The sequence below is a fragment of the Loxodonta africana genome, chromosome 1, assembly GCF_030014295.1.
Source record: "Loxodonta africana isolate mLoxAfr1 chromosome 1, mLoxAfr1.hap2, whole genome shotgun sequence".
NCBI lineage: Eukaryota > Metazoa > Chordata > Mammalia > Proboscidea > Elephantidae > Loxodonta > Loxodonta africana.
Genome location: NC_087342.1, coordinates 14,387,707 through 14,409,932, shown reverse-complemented (window position 1 = coordinate 14,409,932; position 22,226 = coordinate 14,387,707). Strand labels below are relative to the sequence as shown.

At 41.8% G+C, this 22,226-nt stretch overlaps 1 protein-coding gene across 1 annotated transcript in view; it reads left to right on the top strand.

Annotated features, from left to right (window-relative positions):
* HACD2 (3-hydroxyacyl-CoA dehydratase 2) overlaps window positions 1–22,226 on the top strand; it is a 107,124-nt gene that overhangs the window by 61,028 nt on the left and 23,870 nt on the right. The window contains exon 4 of the mRNA XM_064291549.1: window positions 229–317. Within this exon, the coding sequence (XP_064147619.1) occupies window positions 229–317 (89 nt within the window). The remainder of the gene's footprint in view (window positions 1–228; window positions 318–22,226) is intronic.

Sequence of the window (22,226 nt, the reverse complement as noted above, 5' to 3'; positions counted from 1 at the left end):
GATTCAATGGTTTATAGTTGCCAGTAACTATATTATTGTTTCTAAGGGGGAGAGAGTTTTTAATCTTGATTATGTTTAAAAAAGTTAGTCAGTATAACAAGATAGATAAGTTTCAGTTGCTCAATATGGTTTTGACTCTAATATTTAAATTTGGTTGTTTTAGAAAATGTATTATGTGTTTAAACTATGTACAGTCCATTTATTTACTCATCCTAAAATATCTTTCAGGAATTGTACCATCTTCTGTCGTCCTGACTTCTTTCCAGGTGATGTCAAGGGTTTTTCTAATATGGGCAGTAACACATAGTGTCAAAGAGGTAAGTGTGTATGTAAAATAAAATAATATCAACACTAGGAAACACTAATCAACTTTTCTTTTTCACTTGTGTGTTACGGCTAAAGACAGAACTCAGGATCGTATCAGTATAACCCAGATACAGAACTCAGGATCGTTATCAGTGTAACCCAAATACAGTTCACATTCACTGTAGGAGTTGAGTTAATGGTGGGAAACATATCCCAAATATGCAGCAATTGAAAGACTGATTAAATGATGGAGTCCTGCAATCTTAGTTCCCATGAAGGTTTGGATGGTGTGGGTGTGGTCTGCAATTCAGTTATATTTTTCTGGTGTGTGTCTTCTTTGTATCCAGAACCCTAGACTCTGGCAACTGCATCCTTATATGTTGGGACCATGCTGGCCAGGGCAGTGGGGGGCACTGATTGATCCCCAGAGCAGTCTGAGGTTTATGGGACCAGGGGAGACAAATTTGTTTCCACCCCAGCCACCAGCGCGGATGGAATTGCCAGATGTGCTGAGTCCTGTGGTTCTGGGAGATGACTGATACCCAGACAGGCCTAGGGGTACTCGCTGCGAGAACTGAGGGTGAAATCCACCATTGTCTTGCAACTCAACTTTCATTTCCAGTATGTGGGTCCGTCATTTATTCCAGCGTGTTTCCGCTTTTTCAAAGCCAGTCATCTCTTGCAAATGTCGCCTTGAGGCAGAGTACCTGTAGCCACAAGGGGTATGCTTTCTTCAGTTTTCTAGTCCCAGTGGCCTACCACCAGCCTTGTTAGATTGTCTGGGGCTCAAGAAACATGCTTCTCCATGAGCATTCTTCTGGCGTTTTCTTTGTCCTCTGTTCTGCTAAAATGCCTGTCAAAACATTTTGTTATTCAGGATTTTCTTTGACAGCTTCATTTGTATTTCATCTGATGAGTTTGTAAAAACCTTTTTATTGACATAATATAGATACAGAAAAATGCACATAGCGAATGAAATTTTAACCAGAGTTGACTAAGCTAGCTTTGTTATTTTTGTTATAGTCATGTGGAATTTGTAGATCTGTAGGCTTTTTTTTAAAGCTTTCTTATCTCTTGAAAATGTCTACACTTTATATGCAGGAAGAATGTAAAAACAATTGGATACTTTTGTCTTTAGAATGATGACATTTCTTAAAAAAAAAAAAAAAGTTATAAGAAAAAACCAGTAAACCAATTCTAATAAAGCGTCTTGGCCTTCGTGCTCACACTGAGCTGTTTATGGAGTTAGGAAAGCTACTTAATTTATGATACCACGTCACCTCCCCATTCATTTAGAGGTCCTTTTTACCAGTCATTTTAAACCTGTATTTCTTCCGCCCATGCTTTCGTACACTAGTATATACTCTATTTCCTTGTGATTTTGACCAACAACTTATAGTTGTATCTCCCAGTAGTCTCTAGTGACCTAAAACTTCTTCATAGTAACTCATTTGCATTCTTAAATAGGTAATTGTATACTTTCAATAATTAAGTGCTAGGTGCATGAAGACAAAGCCTTGTGATCTGTGGTGTGTCCAATCACTTTGCTGATGGAGTCAGGTGTTAATTGTCCGGGTGCTGGTGCCCCAGCTAGTGGATTATTCACGGCCTCCGTTTCTCTTTCACTCCTGCTTCAGTGGCCATTCCTCAGCTTATTATCACTTCTGCCAAATGGGTAGACAGGTAAATAAAAAGTGCTTATAATCCAAATGAAGCAATTTTGCTACCCAATTGCTGTTAGCAACATTGGCCAATATTTCCCGGGGAGATCATCAAGGCCGGTTGGCTAAAACAGCTGTTAAATGTCTGTGTGGGTTATAGGACCTGGCCAGCCCTCTGTGACCACCCTGCCTGGCAGACGCATAGGCTTGACGTTTAATGGGTGGATTTCACATACAGTATCCTACTTGAGCTTTACGATACTTGAAGTGATACACTCATTATATTTGCATATTCAAAATAGTTTCTCTGCAGTCCAACGGATCCAATTTTTGCTAACACCAGCATGATTTTCTTAAGGTAGTAACAGTAAATTTTTTATTGTCTTGCTGTCATCTCTTTGATCCTCTTATTTTTGTATACAGGTTTCCCCCGCTCTCCGGCAGTAGAGCATTCCTGTGAAACCTTTTGTTAAGATGAAATGGTATAAACCTGACTTGAAAAGCCTGTTGCTGTGGCGTTCCAGAGGCCAGTCTGCTGTCCCTCACCTGTTCCTCAGCCCCTTCTCTTGGCCAAATGCCATTTTTCCTGCTTTAGAGGTTCCTATTAGCTATAATTCAGTTTGTTCTGTACATGATATGTAAATTCTCTGCAAAACTTCTATTTCCTGAAGCATCTTAAAAAAACCTCTATTTTTCTTATATTCAACTCTGCTTACTTTAGTGGTGGAAACTACATAACTAATGAATAAGGAAACTGACCTCACTAATGACTGCTTAATAATATATATTTCATTTTCTCACAGCAAGTACAGATTCTTTTCATACCACTGTACTTTCATTTCTGTTTCTTTGTACAGCATATTCCTCTCTAGAGTGGACAAGAATTCTTCATTTCCCAGCATTATGTTTGAATTTGGACTCTTGCTCCTCCTTCTAGTCCTACTGACATTTTTTCTCTGCTCAGTCCCCTTGTTTTTTGATAATTGTATGTGATCAGCAAAGAAATAGCCTTTTTATGACCACACTCTACTTTTTCCATATTTGAAGTATATTTACTTTTTTAAGAGACCCTATAGGACACATGGAAACCCTGGTGGCATAGTGATTAAGTGCTACGGCTGCTAACCAAAAAAGGTCGGCAGTTCAAATCCACCAGGTGCTCCCTGGAAACTCTATGGGGCAGTTCTATTCTGTCCTATAGGGTCACTATGAGTTGGAATTGACTCAACAGCAAGGGTTTTTTTTTTTTTTTTGTATAGGACACACCCTGGTGGCATACTAGTTAAGAACTATGGCTGCTAACCAAAAGGTCAGCAGTTCGAATCTACCGGGCACTCCTTGGAAACCCTGTGGGGGCAGTTCTGCTCTGTCCTGTAGGGTCGCTATGAGTTGGAATGGACTCAACGGCAATGGGTTTGGTTTGGTTTGAGTATAGGACACACGTTTTTGACTTGTCCTTTTAATTTTACCCCATCGTAGTTAGTGCACAAATGTTACCGTGTACCTCGTGAAACTAAAAGACGATGCGGTGTTTTTCTTTTCTGACATGTGAGAATCCACCCAGCAGCTTGTCTGACACTGTTATTGGCAGGATATTGAAGAAGAATTGTGATCTGTAGGCTTAAAAACTTCTTCTGGACCTAATAATAGCAAATAACCTTCCCACCTTTTTCCTTTTAAAGAGACTGTGTGTATGAGCAAAGGAAAACTACTGACAAAAAAAAAAAAAAGATGAGACTATAGGACGGAATTGGTAATTCAACTTACCAATCCTGTTTCACCACCTGACTCCCAGACCTGAACTGGCTCCTTCCCCAGCCCTTGGCCAGGCTGGCCCCCATCTCTGGTGTGTAAAGGCCTTTGCTCCCACTACCTTCCATGTGGGTCAGTGTCTTTGTTTCCTCATGGAAGTGAGACAGGATGGGCAGTTTTCAAAATGAACTTCACTGGGAAATGCCTCCACCCCCACAGCCCCGTGTTCAAAATCAGACAATTTCATAGGGTATTTATTCTTCCCTATCCAAAAATAGGGTCACTATGAGTTGGAATCGACTCGACGGCAGTGGGTGGGATCCAAAAATAGCTAAGCTTGGCCCCAGATTCCTGGATACACAAACAGGCCACTGCTCCTTTTCCTGGCTCAGACCTCTCTGAAGAAGCCACCCACATCCTCTCCTGAGTTCTTGTGTAAGATCACTGTGTTATGGAGCAGAAGTCCTGGGTCTCCTCCCTGGGGGGACAGTTGAGGAAGAAGCTCCTAGGCTCTCACGGTGGCTTTAGCCCAAAGGCAGTGAAGACCCTCCATACTTTACTAAGGTAATTTGCATAAAATAGAGCTCTACCTGGAGGACTGAGCCTTCTCTCCTCTCCTCCTCACCCTTCACCACATTCCTGAAAGGGAGGTTTTCCTACATTCCTCTGGGATGTTCTGTGAGTTCTCCTAACTTCACCAGTCAGCTGTTCCCTGCTGCTTTCTGGCATGCTGCTATGCTCTGTGGCACTTGCTCTGCCATTCTTGCCCCGTTCAACAAAATGCTTACAAAAATCTTATAATTGGTATTAAGGAAGTTAGTAAACTCCAGTTATTTCTAATTGTACTGGCTTTTTGTTTGATACTTTATAGTTGATAGAGGGCTTTGTTAGAATATGTTATCATTTACTCTTAACTACCATTGCTTACAATTGCTTACAGGGGGTTGTAGCTTCCACTCAGAGTGGAGAAAGTGGAAGCTAGAGAGGCAAAGTAGCTGCTACCCACCCACCAGGCAGCAGCGGGGGGTGGGCTTCTGAATCCAGGGCCTTGCTTCTACTGCATCAGAGCTCCCTTCTTCTCACCCTTAAGAAATGGAATTTTGTCGTGGTGAGCATACTTTACTTCTTTCACGTGGAGTTGAAAACCCCCACCTCAGACTTTTCTTCTTTGACAGTTCCATCATGTCACACATATATGAGATATGATATTTCCTGTCGAGTCATTTATATATCAAATAAATGTATCCATTGTGGGACCTGGGTGTTTGTAACGCTTGGTCCATTTACTTCTGTTTGCCACTGCTCAACTGGGTGTGTGATGAATCCCTCCAGTTAACTGGCCTTTGTTCTTGAATGTTCCAAGATTGTTTTTCAAATTGGGATTCTGGACTATTTGGACCAGAGTAACCAGAGAGCTTACTAAAAATGCACGTTCCAAGTCCCATCCAGTTGATATAAAATCTCTGGGAGTGGTTCACAGAATCTGCGTTTTTGTTAAGCTCAGATAATTTTATGAATTCCAAGGTTTGAGAACTGCTATAAGGTATCTATATGTTGTGCTGTAATTTTTGTTTGTTTCCTTGATTTTACTTCACGTTTCTCTCAGCTCATTTTACTGAACCCTAACCAGATCTCAGCAACTGTTTCCCAAGTTCAAGAGCCCCTACTGGTTTATACTTGGTGAATGAGTTCTCTTGAACTAAGTAAAGTTACTGTGATGTTTTGCTAGCAGCCCTTCTTCCTTCTCTTGTGCCTTCTCAAAAATCTAGTTTCTTTGCCAGGATAAAGCTCACATCCATGTAACAGGTAGCCTGAGGAGTCCACATTTAAGGCATAGAGAGATCTGAAGTCACTTCATTGAAGAAGCAAATACTGACTCTTTGTGTGTGTTTGTTTTTTAGAAAGAGGTGTAAGGAATCCAGCTGCTTCACACTGGGGCGGGGTTGTCAGGAAGAGCTCTGTCAGAAGCACACACTTCATGTTGCCCGGCCAAAGCCACCAGGGAGATTGTTTCGGTGGCCATTTCCACCTGAGGAAATGCTATCCAGACATCTCTCTTCCTTGGGTTTCTCTAGAAATGTTTCCTTCCTGGGACACTTTTGTTATTTTCTAGGTAATTAGAACTCAGTACTCTAGAACTTGGCGGATTAGCAGCCGTAACATACGTGAGTGGGTGAGCGTTGACTCTGCCGCTTGCCCTGTGGCTTAGGACAAATCACGTCCACTTTCTGAGCCTTGTTTTTCTCGTGTAAAATGGCAATACTGATAGCTGCCCTGCCTATGTCACAGTTTTCGTGCAGATTAAGGAAGAAGAATATATGAAAACAAGGCAGCAGTATTTAGAAATCAAGGAATCCAGGACTCTAGCATGCGATTTTTTGCTGAGCGGCTGCTGTAATCCCTTATGGAAGCAGGTGTGCACTGGGCTTCTTCACTTCAGAAGGAGTCTGCTGCTTACATCGGTGCAGTCTGGTTTTCTTTTTTCTTTCTTGCCCTCTTTTTCATTCTTGTGATGGCAAATACTAGATAAACTAATATCCTAACTCCCACATTTCTGCTCCTGTTTTGGTTGCATTTCAGGTTTTCCTTCTCTGCCGGGTCCTCTGGCTGGACTCACAGTCCGCTCCTGCTCTCCCACCTCTTGAAGTTGCATCTCTTTGCTTATTTCCTGTGGCTGCACACACTCCTTCTTATGCCTCTGGCCATGTTGTGGTCTTCCCAGTATCCACCACCTACAAACATCTCTGTGAGGCGGAAAGGACAAACTTCTTGTCCCCATCACTCAGCTGAGGAGGTGGGATGCTGTGTCTGGGAGCACATAAATCTCTCATCGGGTACTGTACTTGGACCAGGAGCCATGCCACTGTCCTCTGGCCCTGGGGCCGTTGCCACAATGCCATTCCATCTCATTTAGCAAAGGCCAGTGAGATACATCCAGAATCTTTTGGCCCTCTTGGGTGCTGAATGTCTAAGTCTTCACCTTTTCCATCTATTACCTTACTTTCTATTTTAAATATTGCTGTAGGTGGATTTCCATCACCTTCACTTTTAAAATTAGTACCACTCCTGAAGGTAGAACACCCTCGTTTGATTGTTAATCAGACACTATCAGACTTTAGACAGCTCCTAGACAAATGCAGCAGTACCTTAGTGTCACTTTCCATACCCGTTAATTGTGGGACACATAAAGGTTGTGTTGCTTATCTCATAGCTCAATGGTTCATTTTGCTATGACCCACCTTAGCATAGGTGACTTTGGCAGAATCAGAATGTCTGTTTTTCCCTCAATATTTTTCTGCCTCTTCCTTCTTCCCAGCATTTTCCTACACTGTGTTTAGAATTTTTATTTCAAAATATTGAAAAATATTTATATCCTCCCTAGGTTCATTTGGAAACCCTGGTTGCATAGTGGTTACGAGCTACGACTGCTAACCAAAAGGTTGGCAGTTAAATCCACCAGGCGCTCCTTGGAAACTGTATGGGGCAGTTCTACTCTGTCCTGTAGGGCTGCTGTGAGTCGTAATCACCTCGAGAACAACGGGTTTGGTTTTTTTTGTTTGTTTAGGTTCAGTTTAGGCTCACTTCTGACATCTCACGTTGCATCTTTATGTCATTGTCTTAGCTCTTTTCTAGCCCTTGAAACACTCCACCAGCCTTTCCTCCGATGATCCAGTGCTTTGTTGATACAGTCTACAATGTAAACACACACACAGTGAAACCTCTTACATCATGTGAGCCATCATCACTGCTGCTTCCTGCAGAACTCAGCCTCTCTTTGTCAGTTAATAGTTGAATAGGTTTCAAGCTCAGCACAATCAGGATATGGGTTTAATTTGTCCTTAATGTTAATCTTGTTCTCATCTGGACTCTCCAGCACCCTGCAGTCCTCCCTAGGATGACCCTGCTCCCATGCACCCTGGCACTTGAAGCTTCTCAGGGCCTTTGCGTTTGCTCTCTCACCCCAAGGGCTAAAATCTGACAGTCGCATTCCCAGCTGTCAATTCAGGCCTAAGAGAGAGCAGTTCCACCAGGCAAATTCCCCAGAGCACTGCAGTTTTCTTCATTTTTGTGTATCTCATTTGTCGGGGAGGGGTTAGGGCCTGCCCTGCCAGCCCTAAAAGAAAGTGTCCCACTGTCACCACGGTCTTCCAGGACCCAGAGCCAGACCCGCCCGAGCCTACCCCATTCCAGAGCATCCTGGCAGCCACCCCCTTCCCTTCATGCCTGAGCACCGACTAGCTTCTTCCTTTCCCTCTGCCCCAAGATTTCCAGATATTAGGTTTCTCGGTGCATTTCGTATTTAAGTTAGTCTTTTAAAATATTACGCTAACCCTATTCCCCGTCTGATTGATGTTCTGGATGCTTTAGTGGGGCCTCCTGCACTACTCCTATTTTGCTCGTGAAATTTCTGACAGAGCAGCTTATTATTGGAATGCAGCCTCTTCAAGCACAAGACATCTCTATATTATTAGCCAGCATCTCAATATATGTATTGCTGCTGCTTACAGATAGTAGGAAACCTGTTTAGAGACAAATCTGGTTACTTGCAGTGCTGGGTTTACCAAAGATGCTTAACTTTTGTGAATAGGAAGCTCTCTTGGAAAGGGAATGAGCACAGGAAGAAAAAGTTGTGACCTTGGGCTTAAAATAGTGGCTTCCCAAATAAGCACATGAAGTTTACCAGCTTATTGAGGAGTAACATGGGGAAACAAAACCCTAGGCCACAGAACTGTGCTGTCAAGGTGTATTGTTAGTGGAGGATTACCAGTAAGTGAATTCCAGCATTCAAACCAGTTTTCATCCACAGTGAAGCTAATTAAGATGCTTATTTACACTGTTTGAAGCCGAAACAAGTAACTTTTTGGTACCGTACAGTGATGGGAAAATGTTGGCTTTATACCAGTGCTAGCCAAATAAAAGTTTCTATGATGACGGAAATGTTCCGTGCCCTTCAGTACAGTAGCTGCTAGCTGTTGAATACTTGAAACGTGGCTAGTGCAACTGAGGAACTGAGTTTTAATTTAATTTTAAACGGCTACATGTGACTTATAAGCCGCCATATTGGACAGAGCAGCTCTAAACAATCACTGTAACGTTATTTCCCGTTCTCTTGCTTTCCTTCAGATTTTCATGTATTTTATCTCATGTGTGTGCATGTGACTATGTAACTTTTTAAAAAGAAAATTGGCAAGGTATACTTGATACGCTGTGTGCTTTCAACTGGAATTTTTTTTAGTACTCTAGATTAGATTGTCATGAAAACCCTGATTGAGGGTGTGGGAGACCATATTGTGATAGCATTTTGCTTTGGGTTGCAGAGGTAGAAGTTGATCCAGTGATCTGGAGCCAAGCAGAGCTCGCCTGTGAGGTGCCTCTGCTTGGCGCCTGCAGTGGACTCTCCGTGATAACACGCCCAGGGGTTGTCCTTGTTGAAAATCATTTTATGCCTTTTCTCTCCTCTATTCAAGTTGGAAAATGCCGTAGGAATATGTCAGCACCATCATCCCAGTGAGCTTGAGGATTCTTATTTCACTGTAAAGATGTGATGTTGTCAGGCATCGTGAGCATTGCTGAATACTGCAGCAAAGCCAAGGAAAGTTAAAGTTATTACCCATAAACTTCTTCTAAAAAGTTGTTCCACAGCACAATGAGTGGCATTTTTTTAACGTTGATTAATATTCATTTGAAAACTTGTACTGTGTGGGAGGAGGAACCCTCTCTTAAATTACCTGCTTCTTTGCAAAAGCAATCCTTTACATAGGTAGTTTTTTTCAGTATAACTTTCTCTTAAAGTATGTCTATAGGCTTTGAGATACTTTCATTAAAAATACTGCATTTTTACGCAAATAACACACGCATTATGCCAGAATTGTTTTACTTCATCATTTCTGAGCGTTATATGTATGGGCAAGATATTTACGAAAAATATGGTACATAAACTTGACAAGAATACCAGCATGTTCAAGCTCTTGATTGTTGTCCACACAGTGAAAACAGCCAGGTAACTGGTCTTGTTGGGAATCTTTAAAGACCACAGGGGAACCTGCAGAAATCACCCCATCCTTCTGCTCCTGGAAAGTATATATGCAATGTATTTCATTTACTTGGGGAGGGGAGTTCAATGACCTTTTTTACTTACACACATAAAGAAGCTCTGTAGTCAGGAAGCTCTCACTACAAGATATGATGCGTCACGGAAAAAATAAGGCATATTACTAAGTTGTCTACGTTTTCCAGAGAGAGGACCTTTTTCAAGTCTGAAGTGAAACCCTGGTGCACTTCCGGAATTTGTAAGCCATGACTTGATACAAGTGTGGATGTGTGTGTGTGCATGCCAGGGGTATGCTTTGCATTTTAGGGAAGGGGGGCACTAATTATTAGGTTTAATGCATTAAAAGTTGTAAATTTTGTTTTCTTCAGATTGCCATCATAAATGTTTGTTTTTAACAGAACGAGTCTTGGCATTTTCTCCCCTTTACCTAATTTTGCTCTGGCTTATTACTAGAGTAACCAAGAACTCCAAAATGCGCATCTCTTTTGCCTTTTGCATTGGCATTGTCTTGTTAGGTCAGGTTTAGGAATTTTTGTTGAGGTCATTGCCTCAAAGAAAAGTATATACAGAGTCTCAAGTGTAAAGACTACTCAGATTTTACACAACACTTTGTAGTTTACAAAACTTTCCAATTTTTCAAATACATTGCATTTCATTTGTGTAGCACTTCCCCGTCTATAGCAGAGGTTATAAACTGGTGGTAAAAGTCTATCCCATAGGGCTGGGGCCTGACCCACAGGTGGGCAGAAGTCCATCTCATAGGTGGGATTTAAAAGAAAGTCAAAGAAAAACATGATGACAGGAGAGTAGAAGAGTACGTGCATCCTCTAACAGGAGCAGCTAGTGCTCATCAGCTAGTGATTGTCCAGTGGACCCAGTGTTATGCAATATGAATTTTTTTTTTTTCCAAAAAAGGCAGAAATCCAAATTTTTGTATGAAATTCTAGTTTTTAAAAACGGACTCCAGTATTTTTAAAGCACTGCCCAAGCCCAGACAGAACATCTGTGGACCCAGTCTATGGGCCACCATTTTGATATTTCTGCTCTAGGAGATGGTGTTCATTTCCTTTATTTCTATTTTCTGTCTTGTTGACAGTTTTGCAGTGTTACACTATCATAGTACAAATAGAACCCTGACATTTCACGATGTATTTTTCAATTTTATGTTCTTTTGACAGTGTGGCTACATTTCTGTTAATGATAAAGCCTCTCCCCTCTGGAATGTTGGCTAGGCTCAGTGGATACTGCATTTGGAGCTTTGGGTAGACTGGGGTGTGAAATTGCCCTAGCTCTCTCCTCTGGGCCATAGTAACCCCTGCTGGGAATATTGTTCTCTAGGCTGGCATTGCTGTAGCTAGAGGACTGTTGCTTCATGGATGCTTAGTCTGGGTTAGATACGCGAAGGTAAGTCAAAAAGTATTGCTACAAAACCATAGAAACCTTTATTAAACAACAATATCAAAACGTGAAGCTGTTGTTTCTCAGCATATCCTCCACCTAGGTCTATACACTTCTGAAGGTGGTGTTTCCATCTTTCTAACCCTTCCCCGAAGAATTCTGCACTCTGATTTACACCACATCAAGACGGCAATTTTGGCATCCTTTAGGGACCCAAATCGTGTTCCTTTTAAATGTTACTTTGAGTTTTGGGAACAAAAAGAAGTCTGAAGGGGCAAGGTCAGGACTTTAGGGTAGATGGGGTAAGGTTTTCCAATGAAATTCTCATAGGACAGCCCTGGCTACCCTCGAAGAATGAGCAGGTATACTGTCATGATGGAAAAAAATCCTAGGCACCACTTTCCTGGCCTTTTTCTCACTGATGCTGTTTTCAGCTTTCTTAAAACTTCCTCATAATAAGCCCCTGTGATCATTCTGTGTCCTGTCCTTTGAGAAAATCTCTTAAGATTACCTCTTTGGAATCCCAAAAACCAGTCACCGTACCTTCTGAGCGGTCTTCCCTCTCTTGGTGCATCTTTAAGGCCTTCCCAACCTTCCTTAAAATGCTTGATCCATCTAAAAATTGTTATTTTATGTGGGAGAGCATTCCCATAAACTTATTGCAAAGCTTCAGTGATTTGGGAAGATGTCTACTTGAGTTTTGCTAAAAATTTGGTATTAGTCCTGACCTCAATATTGTTTTTTCCCATAGCACAGAAAGTATCCTTTTTTTTGAAGGCACCCTAGTGAGACTAAGACAAGTGTATTACTGAGAGAACTTGTCTGCAGCAATCCACTATCACAGAGACATGTTTTAACATGTTTTGTTTGGAATAAACCCATGGATATAGGAGCTAGAACCCTAGTAGTAATCCTTTTTGACTTACCCTCCTATATGGTCAAGGCTGGGGCTAAATATGACCCTATTCTGAGTCAGTCCCTGTGCTTGAGTTAGGTTGAATGAAGGTAATAGCTACAATGAAGCTTTTCTTTAATAACATGCTCCTTGGAGGTGAGAGAATCAAACAGGACTCAGGAAATATATTGGGAAGGGCTAGCAGCTGGTGAGATCCGTAGACATCAGAGTTGGTGGAAGTACATTAACTTTCAGGAAGAGAGAGGATGGCGTCTAGTATTTCACTTAAACAACAAATGACAGAAGACAAAAAGCAAAAAAACAACCAAAAAAAAAATTTTTTTTTTTCTCAATAATTAATCCCAAGAGGCAGCTACCAGGTTGTGCTCTAATGGAGTACCAGCAGTGACTAGCATGGATAGTAAGAATGGATAGCTTTGCCATAAGTGCAGAGTTGATCATTGCTTGTTGACTGCATGCTTACACATTTTTCTCATTGCATGTTCAGAAAAGTTGATTTCGTGTCCAAGAGTTGTTTTGCTGGGCCTAAACATTTAACTAGGCTATCATTCATATGAATGTCATCCTTTTTGTCCATCTGCAAAAAAAATGAAACAAGACCCATATCTCACTCCATGCAAAAAAACGAGCTCAAAATGGATCAAAGACTTAAATGTAAAATCTAAAATGATAAAGATCATGGAAGAAAATATAGGGACAATGTTAGGAGCCCTAATACATGGCATAAACAGTATACAAAACATTATTAACAATGCAGAAGAGAAACTAGATAACTGGGAACTCCTAAAAATCAAACACCTATGCTCATCCAAAGACTTCACCAAAAGAGTAAAAAGATTACCTACAGACTGGGAAAAAGTTTTTAGCTATGACGTTTCCGATCAGCACCTGCTCTCTAAAATCTACATGATATTGCAAAAACTCAACTACAAAAAGACAACCTAATTAAAAAATGGGCAAAGGATATGAACGGACACGTCACTAAAGAAGACATTCAGGTAGCTAACAGATACATGAGGAAATGCTCACGATCGTTAGCCGTTAGAGAAATGCAAATCAAAACAACGATGAGATTTCATCTCACTCCAACAAGGTTGGCATTAATCCAAAAAAACAAAACACTAAATGTGGGAGAGGCTGTGGAGAGATTGGAACACTTCTGCACTGCTGGTGGGAATGTAAAATGGTACAACCACTTTGGAAATCGATTTGGCACTTCCTTAAAAAACTAGAAATAGAACTACCATACAATCCAGCAATCCCACTCCTTGCAATATATCCTACAGAAATAAGAGCCCTTACGTTTGTTTACACGAACAGATATATGCATACCCATGTTCATTGTAGCACTGTTCACAATAGCAAAAAGATGGAAGTAACCAAGGTGCCCATCAACGGATGAATGGATAAATTAATTATGGTATATACACACAATGGAATACTACGCATCAGCAAAGAAACAGTGATGAATCTGTGAAACATTTCATAACATGGAGGGATCTGGAAGGCATTATGCTGAGTGAAATTAGTTGCAAAAGGACAAATATTGTATAAGACCACTATTATAAGAACTCAAGAGATAGTTTAAACAGAGAAGAAAATATTCTTTGATGGTTACGAGGGGGGAGGGAGGGAGAGTGGGAGAGGGGTATTCACTAATTAGATAGTAGATAAGAACTACTTTAGGTGAAGGGATAGGCAACACACAATACAGACGAGGTCAGCACAACTGGACTAAACCAAAAGCAAAGAAGTTTCCTGAATAAACTGAATGCTTTGAAAGCCAGCGTAGAAGGGGCGGGGGTTTGAGGACCATGGTTTCAGGGGACATCTAAGTCAATTGGCATAATAAAATCTATTAAGAAAACATTCTGCATCCCACTTTGAAGAGTGGCGTCTGGGGTCTTAAACACTAGCAAGCAGCCATCTAAGATGCATCAATTGGTCAACCCACCGGGATCAAAAGAGAATGAAGAACACCAAAGACACAAGGTAACTACGAGCCCAAGAGACAGAAAGGGCCACATAAACCAGAGACTACATCAGCCCGAGACCAGAAGAACTAGATGGTGCCCGGCTACAACCGATGACTGCCCTGACAGGGAACACAACAGAGAACCCCTGAGGGAGCAGGAGAGCAGTGGGATGCAGACCCCAAATTCTCATAAAAAGACCAGACTTAATGGTCTGACTGAGACTAGAAGGACCCCAGTGGTCATGGCCCCCAGACCTTCTGTTGGCCCAGGACAGGAACCATTCCCAAAGCCAACTCTTCAGACAGGGATTGGACTGAACAGTGGGTTGGAGAGGGATGCTGGTGAGGAGTGAGCTTCTTGGATCATATGGACACTTGAGACTATGTTGGCATCTCCTGTCTGGAGGGGAGATGAGAGGGTAGAGGGGGTTAGAAGCTGGTGAAATGGACATGAAAAGAGAGAGTGGAGGGAGGGAGCGGGCTGTCTTATTAGGGGGAGAGCAATTGGGAGTATGTAGGAAGGTGTATATAAGTTTTTGTATGAGAGACTGACTTGATTTGTAAACTTGCACTTAAAGCACAATAAAAATTAAAAAAAAAAAAAGTGCAGTAAAAACAAAACAACAACAAAAAAAGTCATCCTTTTGTTGGATGGGAAACCCTGGTGGCATAGTGGTTAAGTGCTAAGGCTGCTAACCAAAGGGTTGGCAGTTCAAATCCACCAGGCGCTCCTTGGAAACTCTACTGGGCAGTTCTGCTCGGCCCTATAGGGTCACTATGAATCAGAATCGACTCGACAGCACTGGGTTTTTGGGTTTGTTTGTTGGATGGTAAAAATCTAACCAGTATCCTTTGTCATTGTAGGTTTAAGAAAAAAAGTCTATGGAGATTCATATTTTTTCTCCTTTAAAGGGGAAGAACGTTAACATTTCTTTATAATTTACCTCACATTTTCCATAGGAAAGGAATATTACTTTTTGGCTTGTTATCATGGATTTGTAATAAATACTAGATCATAAAGAATACTTTATACATGAAGTTGCCCTGCAAAAAGACTAGTATTAATCCACACATCTTTATTTTTAAACTATCACTTGTCAATATTTAGTACAATATTTATTAAATTCGATTAATTTCTTATCAAGGTTGAAGTTCCTTTTAAATAGATAACAAAATGAGTTACATTTTCGGTTCAAAAGCTTAATAAAGTTAGCAAAGGGACCAGGGTTATTGTCAGAGTTGTTCCCCTGCCTAAGCTGTTGGCTGACATCGCCAACTGGGCATCAACACTGTGACCCTTGGCCTTGCTCTTACTTGGCAGCTGCCTTCTATTCCCACCCTACCCCTCGAAGGCTGTTCCAACCAAGTCAGAGAACGTGCAAGCTTCATCTGAAGACAGGTTACCATTTATTTACTTATTCATTCAACAAGTGTCTATTAAGTATCTTCTATGCTCTGGGTGGAAACCCTGGTGGCATAGTGGTTAAGTGCTACGGCTGTAACTAAAAGGCCGGCAGTTCAAATCCACCAGGCGCTCCTTGGAAACTATGGGGCAGCTCTACTCTGTCCTATAGGGTCGCTATGAGTCGGAATCGACTCGACGGCACTGGGGTTTTGGGATGCTCTGGATATTGTGCTAAGCACTAGGATGCAAGGGGAAAAGAGAAACATGTTTCCTGGGCACAGAGGGCTTCCAGCCTAGTGTGGGAGCTGGATCAGGCAGTCGGCAAATACCTTGTAGTCAGTTAGATAGCTGTTGAGGCGGGGGAGCGACAGGGTGCTATGACCAGGTATCACACCTCTGATGCCCCAGTCGAGGGGGCTTCACTAGCCTGTTCCAAGTCCCAGGGAACTGTTCCAGTCTCCCAGAACTGTTTCCCCTCATTGGGTGGTCTTGAAGATTTAATGAGTTAATATGTATAAAGTACTTAGAACAGTGCTTGGCACTTAGTAAGTGCTCAGTAAATGTTAGCTACATATTAGCTCTGAAGTAACCTCCTCTTAGGAGCCCTGGTGGCTCAGTGGTTAAGTGCTCAGCTACTAACCAAAAAGGTCAGCAGTTTGAACCCATCAGCTGCTCCACGGGGAAAAAGATGTGACAGTCTGCTTCTATAAAGATTTACAGCCTTGGAAACCCTGTGGGGCAGTTCTGTGTCCTATAGGGTCGCTATGAGTTGCAGTTGACTCGACAGCAATGGATTAACCTAATTTTATCCCAAAATTTTAGTGATAAATTTCTGTACAACTGTTTTGAATTCTTTTCTATGCCCAAGGTTTTTAACGGAGATACATAATTGACTTTTCTCATAGAAATGAAGATGTTCTTTATACACTAAAATAGTTTCACGGTTAACTGATGAAAATTTACACATAATGACTTTTATCATACTTACAGAACAATTAGCCTTGCTAACGGGAGCTTTTATCATCTTAATCATCATTATTATCCAAATCTGAAGCATTTATTAAGAATTTGGTTTTGCCGTATAACTACATTAGGCATCTTCAGAGTTAGTTTGTGGACCTGACCCCTGCCCTCAAGGTAGTTATAGTCTAAGACAATGATAATGCTGATGCAGATTGAGGGTCAGCATGAAATCTGTTCTTCCTTTTTAGGTTATCCGGTATTAGTGTGTCCTTACTGATAGGTCTTTTTGTAAATATTTTTATGTCTTTTTTATGGTTATATAGCCTATTTCTTCCAGCAGATTCTGAGGCTTCATATCAGAAGCAAATGTGTCCAGAAACCAGATGATAGTGGTATTTGCTTCTGATTGTGTCCCCAAAGTGGTTGTTTAATACTTGGGCGAGTGATTTTTTTTTTTTTTTTTAATAATTTATTTTGAAATAATTTGAAACTTACAGAAAAGTTCCCAGAACAGTACAAGGAACTCCCATATTCCTCTACTCAGATTCCCCACCTATTGACACTTCATTGCATTTGCTTCATTGCCTACTTTCCCCGTATTTATATACCCATTATCAAGGAGCCCTGGTGGCTCAGTGGTTAAAGCGATCAACTGCCAACCAAAGGTTGCCAGTTCAAAACCACCAGCAACCCCAGGCAGGAGGATGTGGCAGTCTGCTTCCCATAGAGATTTACAGCCTTGGAAACCCTATGGGGTCACCATGAGTTGGAATCAACTCAACGGCAATGGGTGGTGCTGGTGGATACCCATTATCGTTAGTCTTTCTCTGAACCTTGGCAGCAAGCTGTACAGGATGTCTCTTCAGCCCTAAATACTGAAACCTGTGTTTCCAGACCTCCTGCATCACTGCCTACAGCCCTCCAAGTCAGCAGGTCAACACTGATACCCGCTAGCATCCAATCCACAGGACCCCATTTGGATTTCACAAACTGTCCAAACAATGTCTTCTGTTTTTCCTTTCTGGAATGACAAATATTTATTCCATATCTTCCGTGCTTTAAGTATTGTGCTAAGGACTAGGATATAAGGGGAAAAGAGAAATGTGGTTTGCTGTGGGACACCTGCCATATACCCATTACTTTAGTTGTCAGGTGTCTTCAGACTCCTTCAGTCTGGAAGAGTTCCTCAGTCTTCCCCTGTCTCTCATAGTCTTTACAGTTGTAAAGAGTAGAGGCCTTATATCCTGTATTGTGACCTTCAACCTAGATCTACCCAATATTCCCTCATAACCAGTTCAAACCAAGGCAGAAATGCCACAGAAATGGTGCTGTGCTCTTTCTTCTCAGCGTATCACAGCAGGAGGCAACATGATGCTTACCATCCCACCACTGGTAATGCTAATCTTGGTCCCCTGGTCTTACTGATGTCTGCCAGGTTTCTCCACCTTAAATTCATCATCTTCTCTTTTGTAATTGTGGTTTGTATCAACCACCCCTATGATGTTTGCCAAATGATGATTCTCTATTCCTATCATTTCTTTTACATGTACTAATTGGCATTCTACTTTAAGAAGGAGTTTTCTTTCCCTTCCCTCCATTTATTTATTCATATCAGCTTGGACTCATGAATTCCTGCCTACTCAGTGAATTGTAATCTATTATCATTTATTTTGATGCTAAAATTGGCTGTGGTTTGGCCAGTGGGAGCCCCTTCTCCCAATCTTTTTGACTCGTCTCCATTATTCCCTGAGCATTTCCTTACTTTCTGACATAAAAAGATTTCCAGTACTTTCCCAGCCCCAGTCCTAGAATCAACCATTTTACCAAGGAGCTCTGGTTCCTTATAGTGAAGAATGGTATTTAGGAGCCAACATCTGGGTACTTGAGGTATTCATTGCTACTGGGGTATACATACTAGGAAATACGTACACATACATACACACACATCTAAATATTATTTATATATCTATCTGTGTATGTAAATTATGAGTTCATACCTATTCCTCTAATTATAATTCAACACCTCAGCGTTCTGTCTAGCCTTCTCCCTTCCATGTTTGTAAATACTTTCTTCAACAGTGAGAAATCCATTTTTCTTAATATACTGACTTCTTGGCTCAGTCATTTTACTTATTTATTCCGTGTAACTCATCTCCCAGCCGCAATGTTAATCTCTTCTAACCAGCATATCTGTGTCTCCCCTTGCTGCCCCATCCTCAACTGCCAGGACTCTGGCTTATGCCTGTTTGTAGCCCCCAACTTTCCCTCACCTCTCCACATCCTCCAGGCCCACTGACTTAGACCTCTACATGGCCCCCTAATTCCTTCACCACCTCGAGTTCTCAGCCACCGTGCTGTCTCTTCCACATAGGGAAGGGAAAGAGGCACTTAGGTCAATCTTCATGTCCACCCAAAGACAAGTGGGAGATGATCTCTCCTCTGGAAAACCAAAGGATGTTTCCTTTATTCTTTTTTTGTTTATTGAGTTTGTTTTTATTTTGAAGAAAATCATATTTTGTATTTTAATTTCTGCGTGCAGAGACAGGAAAGAAAAAACAAACTTTTGAGATAAATTTTTAGGGCTCTGACAATGTTAAATCTAGGCGAACAGGAATAAAACGTAAGAGAAATGAAGACCATTGGCAAACAAGGCTCAGGAAAAAAGATTCACGTTAACTTTAGGGAATTAAGTAGGGTTTGTTTCAAGTTCCTGTGTTAGATTCTATCAGGGGTCAGTCAATGGATACCAGTGACCTGTACTTTTTCTTACTTTACTTGGATATTCTGAGTGAGCCCCCTCTACTCAGTCCCTCTGGTATCCCACATCCCAGGCTGTGTTCCCTTGTCAGAGGCAGGCCACATTTTTTAGAGAACTAATGGTTTTCTTGACACTAGAACACGGTGGCTAACTGTGTGGTCACATTTACTTTATCTGTTCTCTGGGCTCTTGTATATAGGTTCCTTCAGAGTTTTCCATTACACAGGAGAGGTGTACTCCCGATAATGAGGGGGGAGGGGTGAGAGGCCTCACCTGAAGCCCAAGAAGATAAGTCAGAAGGGTGCATGGCTTAGGGGTACGGAGCTGGGTTTGAATTCTGTAAGCCTCACTTTCCCATCTGTAAAATGGGAATTCGGTGAGGTGCGCTATATGTAAAAATTGCTTGGCATGTAGTAAGTGCCCAGAACCTATGAGGTATAATTATTATTGCTGTTATTGTCATAATTATTAAAGAGAGATTACTGAGATTTTAAGATGACATAACATGGGGGAAAAAAACCTGCTCAACATGCTCTTGTAAGGGTACTTCTGTTTTCCGTTGTGTTTGATACACACACTATCTTGAGAGAAAGCTGAAGAAAGGACCTTGTGGGTAAGCAAGTCATAGGAAGGGAAAGTTGGGAGGCAGATGAATCTAGAACAGCGGCTGGCAAACTACAGCCAGTGAACCAAACCCAGCCTGCAGTTTGTAATGGTTTTTACATTTTTAAAGGGCTTTAAAAACAACAAAGAATACGTGGCAGAGTCCATATGCAGTGCAAAGCCTAAAATATTTACTGTCTAGTCCTTCACAGAACGAATTTGCCAACCCCTGGTCTGGAACATACCCTTCACAGTATTTACAAGAACAGACTAGCTCTAGCCTCTTAGTTTTTGCCAGAATTTCTTCTTGGCATAAACGAAAGGGGTATGAAGAGGAAAGAATGCATGCCATAAAGCAAGGTCAAGGGACTTCTTTGAAATAGCCAGAGTGATAAGCAGCAGGTTCCAGAATGCCGTGAAGAATAAGGTCTCTACATTAGTGATTTTCTCATGTGGCACCATCTGTTTTTCTTTGAATATAATAAAAGTGACAGCTTTTCTTATGCTGCTACTCCCCGAGCCTTTTAAAGTCAAACATATGATGCTATTTGTGTGTAAAGGTTTTTCCCTCGCACCCATTTGTTTCGCCAGCTTGAATTTCTATGTAAACTCCCTTGGCTAAATTACACAAGCCGCCTCCACCCAGCCGCCTCCTCCCAGGCTTTGGAGCAGGGGTGGGAACCTGCCATCTGCAGCCTGGGGTATCCAGTACACAGTTCACTGTGCCGGCCAAAGGAGCTTTCCTAACGAGAAGGTCTGCCCCATGCCTACGCCCCCATTTGTGCCCATTATTGAAATATGACTTTAAGACATTCTCTGCAACCTGTCCTAACCCAGAACAACCTGTCCTGCACCTGCCCTTTTCTCACCCTCTTCTTTGTAAAGGAGCCCTGGTGGCACAATGGTTAAAAGTGCTCAGCTGCTAACCAAAAGGTCAATGGTTAGAACCCACCAGCCTCTCCATGGAAGAAAGATGTGGCAACCTGCTTCGGTAAAAATTGAAAAAACAACAAAAAACAAACCCGTTGCCGTCAAGTCAATTCCCATTCCCTATAGGACAGAGTAGAACTGCCCCATAGGGTTTCCAAGGAGCAGCTGATGGATTCGAACTGCTGGCCTTTTGGTTAGGAGCTGAACGCTTAACCACGGTGCCACCAGGGCTCCCTATACAGATCACAGCCTTGGAAATTCTCTGGGGCAGTTCTACTCTGTCCTGTAGCCTTGCTGTGAGTCAGAATCCACTCGAAAGCAGTGGGTTTGGTTTGGTTTTTTATTTCTCCTTTATAAACTTCGATGAATCTCTATTATCTCCGTTCTCCTTCTTTGCCCTAAATGCCTCTTTTTCCCTTGAAAGGTAATAATATGAATTTAAAGTTAACCTCTTGTTTTGTTTTGTTTTTAACAACTTTACTGAGGTATGATTTATATACCATAAAATTCACCCATTTTAAGTATATACAATTCAGTGGTTCTGAGTAAATTTACCAAGTTGAGCAGCCATGACCCTAATCCAGTTTTAGAATATTTCCATCACCACAGTAAGATCCCTGCTGCCCTTTTATGGTTCATCCCCATTCCCAGCCCCAGCCCCACAAAACCATCAATCTGCTTTCCCTCTCTTGTTGTTGGGTGCCATGGAGTCGGTTCTGACTCACAGCGACACTATAGGACAGAGTACAACTGCCCTGTATGGTTTCCAAGGAAAAGCCAGTGGATTCAAACTGCTGACCTTCTGGTTAGCAGCCAAGCTTTTAACCACTGTGCCACCAGGGCTCTCTAGAGTTGCCTTTTCTGGACGTTTCATATAAGTGAAATTATATGATAGGTCTTTCACATTTAGCTTCCCATTTAGCAAAATGTTTTTGAGGCTCATTTATGTTGTAGTGTGTATCAATGTTTCTTTCCTTTGTGTTGCTGCACAATACTCCATTGTATGGCTGGTGGTGCAGTGGTTAAGTGCTCGACTTCTCAACCACTTTGTCCATGGGAGAAAGATGTGGCAATATGCTTCTGTAAAGATTACAGCCTTGGTAGCAAGCGGCCGTCTAAGATGCATCAACTGGTTTCAATCCACCTGGAGCAAAGAAGAATGAAGAACACCAAAGACACAAGGTAAATATGAGCCCAGGAGACAGAAAGGGCCACATAAACCAGAGACTCCATCATCCTGAGACCAGAAGAACTAGATGGTGCCCAGCTACAATCAATGACTGCCCTGATGGGAAGGACAACAGAGAATCCCTGATGGAGCAGGAGAACAGTGGGATGCAGACCTCAAATTCTCTTAAAAAGACCAGACTTAATGGTCTGACTGAGACTAGAGGACCCTAGAGGTCATGGTCCCTGAACCTTCTATTAGCCCAAGACTGGAACCATTCCTGAAGCCAACTCTTCAGACAGGAATTGGACTGGACTGTAAGATAGAAAATGATACTGG